General features: G+C 37.9%; 1 protein-coding gene across 1 annotated transcript in view; it reads right to left on the reverse strand.

Moving 5' to 3' along the window:
- LOC103782428 (dynein heavy chain 5, axonemal-like) overlaps positions 1-9331 on the reverse strand; it is a gene marked incomplete at its 3' end in the record, with an annotated part of 50085 nt that extends 40754 nt beyond the window's left edge. The window contains exons 1-3 of the mRNA XM_008950197.1: positions 9275-9331; positions 5085-5219; positions 2710-2794 (exon numbers count right to left, since the gene is read on the reverse strand). Of these exons, the coding sequence (XP_008948445.1) occupies positions 2710-2794; positions 5085-5219; positions 9275-9331 (277 nt within the window). The remainder of the gene's footprint in view (positions 1-2709; positions 2795-5084; positions 5220-9274) is intronic.
- Between the last annotated feature and the right edge of the window lie 1393 nt (positions 9332-10724).

The following is a 10724-nucleotide window of genomic DNA, read 5'->3' on the forward strand; positions in this document are numbered from 1 at the left end:
TTCCTGCTCCTGGAAGGCCAAAGTACTCTATAGATTCAAGTAAAAGAAACTTTTTAAAGCCATGGATTATTTATTAAAATAAAAGATTTCTAAACAAACAGTGCAGTCATCATTTGTGTAACTCCCAGTCCCCTGGAGTCACCCCAGGGGACTATCCACGAACAGTACACAGCATTCAGAGCCCTCACAGCACAGTAAGAGCTATTTCATCTAGTTTTGCCATTCTCACATGAAAATTCAATTTCTATTCATTTATTTGTTTTCTGTTCCTTCTAAGCAAAGGTTCAGGCTCAAGATCCTTTTACATGGCTCTCTACCACGCAGTTGCAGATAATATTTTATTGCTAAAAAAAATTATTTTTTTTTTAAAAAGCATGTGTAGTTTACCTCAGAGGAACTATTATCAAGTGTCTTTCCCAAAAAATATGTAGACATAAGCCTAGAATACAAAAAATAAAAAATAGAGTGCTTTTGGAAACAAGGAGGGAGATGCCACCATAGATTATTTTGGGGGAAAATGAACAAAATAAACAAGCAATAAGGGAGCTAGAAGGGACTTTTAGCTTCCAGGGATGGAGGCCCCATCCCTGGAATCATTCAAAGTCAGGCTAGATAGGGCTCTGGGCAACCTCACCCATGTAGAGATGTCCCTACTTCTGCAGGGAGGTTGGACCAGATGACCTTTAGAGGTCCCTTCCAGTCTAAAACATTCTATGATCCTATGACCTCTCTGTCCCTTCTTCTTGCCCCAACATGAATATACTCCACCTATGGTTAGGCTCTTGGTAACTCTTGTAGAGTCACCAAAAAGTAACGATGTCTTTGAGGGAAAAATAATTCTCTAAAATTGTGCCTTGTGCCACATCCAAAAAGTTGCAAAAAGTAACAGGTCCCTTGCTTTTTATTCTTTCAGGCACATGACCATCTTCCCCAGAGATCCCTGGTTTGGATCAGGTCACCACCCATAAGTCCCATCCCCACCCTTTTGTTCACAACACCTTCCCCTTCCTCGTTTTCATCACAGCTCCTGCAGAAGTCTCTGGGCTCAGAGTCAAGGGCCCTGTCACTAGCAAAACAGTCTTGACTCTCAGAGTTTTATGAATTTGATTTCTTGCCAATTCGCAAGAATTTGCACTATCCTTGTACTTCAGTAATTACAGAGGCTAGACCAGCAACAGTCCATCCCAGTTTTCAGGGCACTCCCAAAACCCGTGAGGCTGGAACAGGTAGTAAACTCTGCAGTCTCTTTAGAAAATACATACTGTTACTGAAAAGGGTGCTAGAAGTCGTTGGATATTAAAAGTGCCATTCAAAACATTGAAAAAAGTCTGGATGTGATGGCAGGCATAGAACCAGACTTTTAAAACAACCTCTTAGGGCTCTGGAGTACATCTTCCTGAACTCAGAGATGCACAATCTCCTGATCTTCAGGGACACTGAATGTTTTGTATGAACCCTTCACGGGGTCATCGTCTGCCTGAACAGAAGTATTCACTGATCCATATCTGCATCAGAAAACATGTTGCTGTGAATTTGTTTCATTTGTTCTTTGTTTGGGCTTTTTTTTTTCCCCCATGTTGCCTGCATCTAGCATCACACCCCAAAGACCAAAAGCCACCACAATCATGTTGTAGAGTCATCTGATCAATCTGGGGGTGGTTGAAGGGGACTCTAAATTCCCAGGCTTAGCCATTTGCCTCACATTCTTTCCAATATACTTCCACCACTGTAACTCATGCATGTTAAAATTTGCTCAGCAGACTTCTGAATTGGTAGCTGAGATTGCATTTTCATATAATTTTCTATATACATTTAAATGGTAATTACTAAAGTTGCTTGTATCTCATTAGACAGTCTTTTCATACCTTTAAGGTGCATATATACACACACTGAAAACACAAGCTATAAATACATATTTGTACACTGATGTAGGTATATGTTTACATATGCACAAACATATATTTATATAGAAATACATAGATATATTTATGAGGTCTTTCTGGTACAACCAGGATAAACAAGTGGGATGAATTCCCACCAACAAGGGTCTTAGAGGTCACATAGCATCTGGCTAGTCCCAACAGCAGCAGCACTGGATGCTCCGGAACAGAAGCCATGGGCAGAAGGAAGATGTCCTTGTCACAGGAGCAGAGGTCCTGAGCTGCCTCCAGGCTAAGTGAGAAGGAGGCTTCCCCTAGAAGTGTGGTAACATGGGGGCACTTGATATGGGAAGGGGATATGAGCAGAAAGGACTCCTGGGATAATGGTCCTGCTACCCCTAATGCAGGCCTCCTGGGGCCATTTGTCAGGTAATAGGACCACCTGGATGGAAGAGGGTCATGTGCCAAGAAGTGTAAAGGGCTCCTAGGGCAGACTGGTGGCATGACTGGAGGGGAGGGGCAGAGTCACCGCTCACCTTGTCTGACAGTCATCTGTTAACTATGGAAAGCCGCTACCCAGCCCCCAGCAGGAGCTGCTGGGCGTGCAGGGAAACACCCTGCTGCTGCACGTTAGCAAGATGCAAAAGTGCGCTCATAAGATTGGGCAATTTCATCAGTCCTCAGTTCATGAACAAGGATTGATGTTCCAGTACAACCAAATTTGACTTGCTTTAAGCTTCAGTTTATAAGAGTCTTGCTATTTCCTTTTTCCTTGCACACTTGCTCAGTACTACTATAACATGTTGCAAGAGAACTTGAGCTGCTTTACCTGTATCTGTTGCCTCCACATCTTGATAATAGAACACCAGATGACGCAGACCTCCAGGGGCCAGGAATTTGTCAATACGCTCTATCTGTTTGAGATCACATTGAGATTATTAAGCACAGCATACCCACTATGAAAAGTTTAACTTGCTCAGAACTAACATAAAGGCCTGACAAGTACTTATCCTATTATCATTGTTCAATAATAAAGTTATACCAGGCCCAGTTACTACCCCTCTAAAAAATGACTGAATTGCCTTGTCCTTTAGCAGCACACACCTAAATTGGATCATCTAGATTTTTCCATGCTGAACATGACTGAATATAGCCAGGATGTGCTTCAGTTTACTGACACCATTTACTGTACATGTACATGCTGTGTATCGTCTCTCAAACTGAGGGCACAGGGCATTTCTTCATTTCCTGAAGTGCAGCAGCACTTCATTGAAGTCCCTCAACCACGTTATTCTTACTGCCATTCAGCTAACTAGCCAAAACCAGAAACACAAAGCTGCAATTGTTCCATATCATAGCAATAGAGGAAGTCTTAACTTGTTTATATTGTAAGCATCATGACAATTTCATAGCTCTCCATCAATTCAAGGTTGTCATTAAGCATCCTTGAACCATGCATTGGTAGTGCAGTCCAGGAATCTCACATAGAGGTCATACAGGCCCTGGAAGAAAGTTAATTGCTCTGTGCTAGTATGATGATCCATATTTCAGCACTTGAGAATCAGGCATAATCCATTATTCTTCTAGATCTATGAGTCATTGTTTCATATAGCCCCTAACTACACAACAATCTTATGCTGGAAAAGGTTTCTATTTCCAGAAGTTCTTCAGAAACATTTGCTTCCTAGCGCAGGAAAAAGGCTAAGAGATCACCAGCAGCAGGAAGAAAGCCACATTCATCCTCTTCCATTAACAACAGTCTTCAGTCACACCAAGATCATGTAAACTGTTACTCCAGAAAACCCCAGCTAAGCCCTCCAAGATAAGGTCAAAACAACTGTTACACTTTTCTCTTTCTAAATATAGCAGCTGCCAACATTTTTGTCATCTGACAGTTATTCTCAGGCAATACAGCTTGCCAGAAAACCCATTTAGACATAGAATTCACAAAGGTTGAAACAAGTTCTGCTTTTTAATTTGTGTGACAGTGTTCTGCACATCTTATTTTCCCACATCACATGGAATCACAGAAATGTTGGAAGGAACCTCTGGGAGATCCCGAGTCCAGCCTCCTGTATAGTCAACAACAGCTAAGGTCATCTAGAGCTTTGCCTAGGCTGATGCTCAAAAACCTCAAGCACAGAAATTCCACAACTCACTTAAGTAACCAATTCCCATGTTACATTACCCTCCTGGTGAAGAAGGGTCTCTTAATGTCCAGTTTGCAAGTTGTGTCTTGTCTTTGTCCTATCATCTGCAGCTGCTGAGAAGTGTTCAGCTGTCATCTTTGTAACTACTCTTCAAGAAACGGCAGGCTACTATTTGACTGCCCCTCAATCTTTTATACTCCCTCTTCTCATACTTTGCGTGCCCTACATCCTTCACTACCTTGGCAGTCTTCCACTGGACTTTCTTCAGTTCTCAACAATATTAGCACTGAAGAGGGAATGCATATATTGAAGGTATATAGATGGATAAAGAACACAAGGGAAAAGTCAACAACAAAAACAATCCACAACCATGTTCATGCTAGTGTCAGAGAATAAAACAATATCTACTTGCTAGGAATAAAACAAGATCTACTTGGTATCTACCTAGGTTTAAAAAAAAAAAAAAATTATTTCTTGTCAAATGACAAAACGGATCTTCACTGCATGTAATACTTACCATCAACTCTGATGCACCATTTCTTACATTTACATATTTCTAACTGCCTGCCCCCTTCATTAACCCTCATGTAGTCAGTCAGATCACTTAGCCATTCTAATTTGTCAAGTAGTTTCCACCTGATTTGGTTTCCTAAAATAGATCACAATGTGGTCTCACAAATGCTGGTGGCAGCCTAATGGAAAAAACAAGAAGCAGCCTACTGCAGACAGGACTCTTGAATCTATACGTACTAGATATTCAAGAACTGAGGGACTTCATGCTGTGGATCCAATCCAGAGTCACAAGTTTTACTGTACTATCTACAGCCAATGGAAAGCAGAAAATCTAATAATTTTCAAAATCAATATTATTACAATAGGTCCTGAAACTAAAGACACTTTTATTAACTTTAATTACAAAATGCTGAGAAACATTTTTTCAATGAGAAGACTTGAGTAATCTCAGAGAAAGTCTGACAACTATCTCACTGAGTATTTAATGGTAGTACCAGTTCTAAAGCACCCTATGAGCTTCACAATCAAATCATCAGATTACCTGGTTGCCATCAAGAATAGCATCTTCTACTTCTGCTTTGTCCAGATTCACACAAGAAACAACGATATCCAGTAAGTAACTGTGCCTGCCATCTAGTCGAGCACGTTTTGCCTCCCTCTCTTCTATAAGCTTTTGCTGTTATAAAACACAAAGTGGACAATGAATAATTCACAATCTATTTTGAAGACAAAAATTAAGGAAATTCTAAAATTTGTTTTAAAAAGTAAAGGCTATTACATTCGTCCATACTTGTGATTTATGTTTTTAAGGCACACAAATTAAATTTTTAGAAGCAATATGTTATGATTTTGCATTTGATTGCCTGTGTTCCATTTTCAGATTTAGCACAAAATTTCTATCATCAGTCTTTTGTACAATATTATTTATTTGTTGAAAGGCAACATAGGAAAAAAAAAAAAGGTATTTTATATGTACAGCTCTGTCATTTTGCAAGTTATCTTCAACAGTTTATGTCCCTACTTTCAGCTTCTCAGTCTGCTCACGTCTGACCACCAAGACAGGATTCTGACCCATCTTTGTTATTTGTGGAGGATATTGTAAGCGTTCTCTAATAAAGACGAATGCTGCTGGAGGAAGCTAGGGTTTCACATGTTATCTCTTTAATCTAATGAGAAATAAAGCAAGCCACAAGCCTCAAGGTACACAAGTGTTTACAAATGTGCTTAACTATAGCTATTATACCATTCTTCAAGCAGTATGTCTACTCTTCTAATTAAATTGAATTCCCATATGTAATACCACTCATTACATTATAGTCAAAATAGCCTCCTAGAATAGTTACTGGTATTATTGTGCTTGTGGATTACAAGATTTAATATCATTTAATTTACAAAAGAAATTTAGAATTATGTATCATTGATGGTAAATTCAATCTTTATTTCCCCAGTGATTATGAAAAATCTAGTAACTCCATAAAGTACGTACAAGCAATTTATCCACAAGCTTCTCCAGAGCCAATAGGGCTTGCATAATATACTTTATACCCTTACGTAAATATCTTTCCTACTTTTAGAAAAAAAAAAAATTCAAATGTTTGGTAAACTTGTAATAACTAGCATGCCTTCATAAATGCTGAATGCACTGGAAAAGTTTTTCCATGTTAAAGGCAAATATTCAAATCCTGTTCTTCACACAAATATGCCTGAAGAATGCAACAGCAGAAGAATTTGTACATGAAGTTTATGCTTTTTTACTTCTGTCATTCCCTAATACGGCCTCCACTTTTCCAAAAGTGACATGTCATCACAGGACTGGCCCTTCCTACACATTCTCAAATCAGGATAGAAATTTTCTCCCTAGTCAAGACATACAAAAATCAACCATTTGGGGCTGAATCAGCTTCACACTAGCTGTTAACACTGGAAGCCCAAAAAACGCTGTTGCAGTAATTAGAGCACAGTTGATAATGGACCTTTAACACAGAAAAATAAAACCAAATCTCTGCCAATTGGTCAGCTTCTACTTTATCTGGCAAAAAGCTCCTTTTGTTTTACTTGAACTACAGAGAGACTACTTTTGTACTCTGCTGTATTTCCAGCACAGAATTCTAAATATATTGCTACAACAGGTATTCATCTTACATTGGTATGACCTTTGATGATTTCATTTTTTTTGCCTCTTTTACGAGTTGCTGTTTATGTAGGCTGAAACCATGAGGACCTTCTTCTCAAACTCGGCAAGCAGACCCTGATGTTTGTTTCAGTTCTTGTAATGCTTTCCAATCCCTTAACTGCAGTCTCTCAAGCCCTATAACAAACATACTAGCTATTGTGTATAGGTGTGTACATAGCATTAAGCAATATTTGACGTCTAGGACCAGTAACAAGAGCATTCATTAGTTTGTCACAAAACCTCCAAAATCTAGTTCACTCACATTCTTTTAATGATATGTACCTAGAGAAAACATGGAATTACAAGATAGTAATGCAAGCTGCATGCATGATTTTCTGAATAGTCACTACAATGCAGTTCAAGAACACACCCTGTCTGTCATGCTTCTGTATTCTGATGATTTGCTATTTCTAAGAACTTCTTATCCTCCCCAAATGAAGTGTTTCTCAGTCACAAACTCACACTTCTCAGTTGTTGCAGCCATCAAAAGATATTTCTGCCTCACTTTTAAGATTAGGTTGTCCCCCAAAAAGTAGAATTAAGATAAAGAAGTTAAATTCAAATAAATGTAATTTAATAGCACACGGAAAAAGTAAGATTTGAAGATGGAAGGATTGCTAAAAAACATAAGCTGTCATTTTGTAGGTAAGAGAGGAATTGTGGATACGTGCAGTAACATTAACATGCAAACCCTGAAAAGCATCAGCTGCAAGTCTGATCAAGGTCATACAGCAAAGCTGTCTCATAATGTTTTATGATGCAGGAGGATCCCGATGGAACAATATTTACAAGAGATAAATGTTTTCTTACTTAGATATCTGGAAGGATTGTCCAAGTTTTTTTTATATGGTACAGTTTTACCTCAGTTCCTCATTTAAAGAGCAGCAGCACAGCCACGTTTAATTTCGGGTTTCTCTTCCCCCTCTTAGTTAGTTACAAATGTAAGGAAGACCGTATGACACAGTCTCGTGGCAGACACAAGTCCAGAACTAAACTAGTTAACTGAAAAGTCCTTCTTTGATGATTAGCCAATTTGTAACAAGTAACTTTTTTTATATTACGCAAAACCTTAAATTCCTAATACCTAAATACCAAAAATTTAGCACAGTATACTAATTTCAGTAGACATTTTCTCCTGAAGCAGAGTAAAGGGGAGATTCCTAAATCTACATTAACTTATGCCTAAACCCATAACCACCATACCATCAATCTGAAGCAACAAATGGGTATTAAGTTAAAATTTAAAAAAATTAAGTCTTTTCCAACTACCACAAGAGGATATACGTGTATATATATTTAAGCTGATGGTACTAAAAGATCAGATTTCAGAGAGGTCCTTCCTTTGAAACAACAGCCTCAGAAACCAAATTTTGACTATTGCAAACTTCTCCGTAAGAGAGTGCAGTGACTGGTGCGCCTGCAGACACTAGAGGTAGCATGAATGTTATTCAGTATGCAAGTCATAACTGTACAAGTTAAAACTTGTCCCTGAGCACAGTTCTGAGTACAGTCAGAGTACTGTGCATTACTGAATTTAGATATGCTCAGATCAAAGCTTTATGGACGAGCAAGACACTTCAAATGTACTACAAAGTTCAAAGCAGAAGAGTCAAAAAGAGTGTTCTTTTAATTTACTGTCTTATCCAAAATTTATTTAACCAACAGGGCATTCCTTTGTCTTTCCTTTAACTTGCTAAGATGTTTTATACTGCATAAGCACTGCTCATGGATTTCCCTGTATAAGTAAACTGCAAACCATTTTACACTTCCCAAGCACCCTGAGTTTTCAACAGACACACATCTTTTTCTTCACGCCTCTCCAAAACGCAGATAACCTACAGAATTAGGGCAGTCTCCTTAGCTGACTCCTACATGTCAAAGACAAATCAGAGCTTTCCCACAGTTGTTATAACATCACATTAACTCAGGAACAGTTTGTTCAGACAACTTTTAAAATTAGTCCAAGGGTCTTAATGACTTCTGTATTTTATTATTGGTTCTCAAATGCTACATAGTGTCATCAAAATTCTATTCCCATTTTACAAGTGTGGGGAGAGTGAACTTAAACTTCAGCTTTCCTGGGTTCCAGAGCCCACACCTGTTTTGTTGTCAAATCTAGCACCAAGCTCCCCATTGTACCAGTATAACAACTGTGAAATTATACCATTAGCAGACCACTTGAATAACATGGACAAGTTACAAGTACCAGTAGTCAAATGTATAAAAACGTCCCAATGCAAATTTCCCTTTCAAAACAAATGATGCATCAAAGCCTTGATTGATACCCGACCAATAAATCTGTAAGACTGGTTACACACACACAAAACACACCACACAAACCAACACACCTCTCATGACAGATACCAATCCCAAATACTATGTTTTGCTCTAAAAGGCAAAGTTTATCCATTTTGATAATAATTAGAATGTTTTGTGAAACCCATATCATCCACTTATACCACTTTAAAACAAATTTTTCTACATTCTTCTACCTAACTCACACCTTTATTCAAACTATAGTTACTAGTCTCATCCTACTCCAAAGTTGTTTTCCTTACCTTTATAACTCTACCAATGCTCTGCTTCCAAAGCTGCTTCCTTCCAGCCCTAAACATTGTATTATTTAATATAAGCATCAAGTAACGTTTTTCAGCAATAAACCTGAAACCATGAAACAAGCTTCTCGAGTCCTCATTTTACACTCTCCTTTTGTTTGTGTTTCATTCCTCACCTACAGAAACAGGAAAAAAAAAATCCTAGAAAATAAAGGACCTAAAAAAACCAGCAACTATTAACCTTAGCTCTGTATTTAAAATTCTATTTTAATCTGCATTTAAATTGCTTAAAAACTAATTTGAACTACTTTAGAAACTATAAGTCTCTAACTACCAGAATTTACTGTGTGTGGATGAGAAGCTGGAAATTACTGCTACCAACCACAGTGTTGTTAAGGTGATATTGTTTATATAGAAACACCACTCGATACAATTCATCACGCTCAAGGGCAACATAACCATTTGCAAATGTCAACTTTATAAGTGCTTATCTGATTTGTGTTTAGTCTTCTTAAGTAATCCTCATGTCAACAGACATCTTTGTTTCCTTGTCACAAATAATTCTTTAAATATATAGCAACAACAGCCAAGGAGCTTTCAAATAGCTTTTACCTACAGACTGCCAAATTACAGAATTTTCTATTCATACTTTTTTATACAGGCACATTCAGTCTTAGTTATTTTTCAGTTGTAAAATGGATACTTAATAGAGCAATTTTTCTTCAGTACGGAATGTGAAGTTTTTTCTTTCTTAAAATAGGCTTAATTTTTTCCACTTCAGTGATAGAATTTAATCTGATGTCCTCTTGAAAATGCCAAGAAAAACAAACTAATGTTCTAATACGAGGAACAAGAAAAACAAGACATTTTTACAGCTATTCCAGACTTAGAATGCCATTAAATATTTCTGCTTCCGCTCATATCAGTGTGAATCGTGTCTAAAAGACTTGACAGCCTGATAAAAATCACAAGTAAAAACCGTTTTCCCCACATTATCTGACTTTTCCATACAATTTTCCCCACCTACTACAGTCAAATCTGATTGTGTACGTTTGAAAGAAAAAAGGCAGAAAAAGATTGCATTTAGTGTAAAAGTAAACATCTATAGATTTCTCTGAACCCTTCTCTTTTAAAATGAAACATCTATTAAATATTACACATTGAGTTAATTCCTGTATATATTAAGCACACTGAGGAATTATTTACTACTTTGCAGGATGTATGTGATTTCTGCACTTTGAATAACCTGTCCTTGCATTCCAAGGATGTTGTTCTTGCAGATGAGTTTTTCTCAGTTCCTACAGGGAAGCCCTTCACAGGACCCTTCCAAGCAGATCTTTGAACATATAAAAATAATCCACTGTCCCGAGGGCTAAGGTTGTGACACTGCTGGTTATCTTACTCGCGTCTTTCAGGGTTTTAAGCTTGTCCTGGTTGGGCTGGGCCGGGGCTG

This window comes from Merops nubicus, unplaced genomic scaffold, assembly GCF_000691845.1.
Source record: "Merops nubicus isolate BGI_N331 unplaced genomic scaffold, ASM69184v1 scaffold132, whole genome shotgun sequence".
Classification (NCBI taxonomy): domain Eukaryota; kingdom Metazoa; phylum Chordata; class Aves; order Coraciiformes; family Meropidae; genus Merops; species Merops nubicus.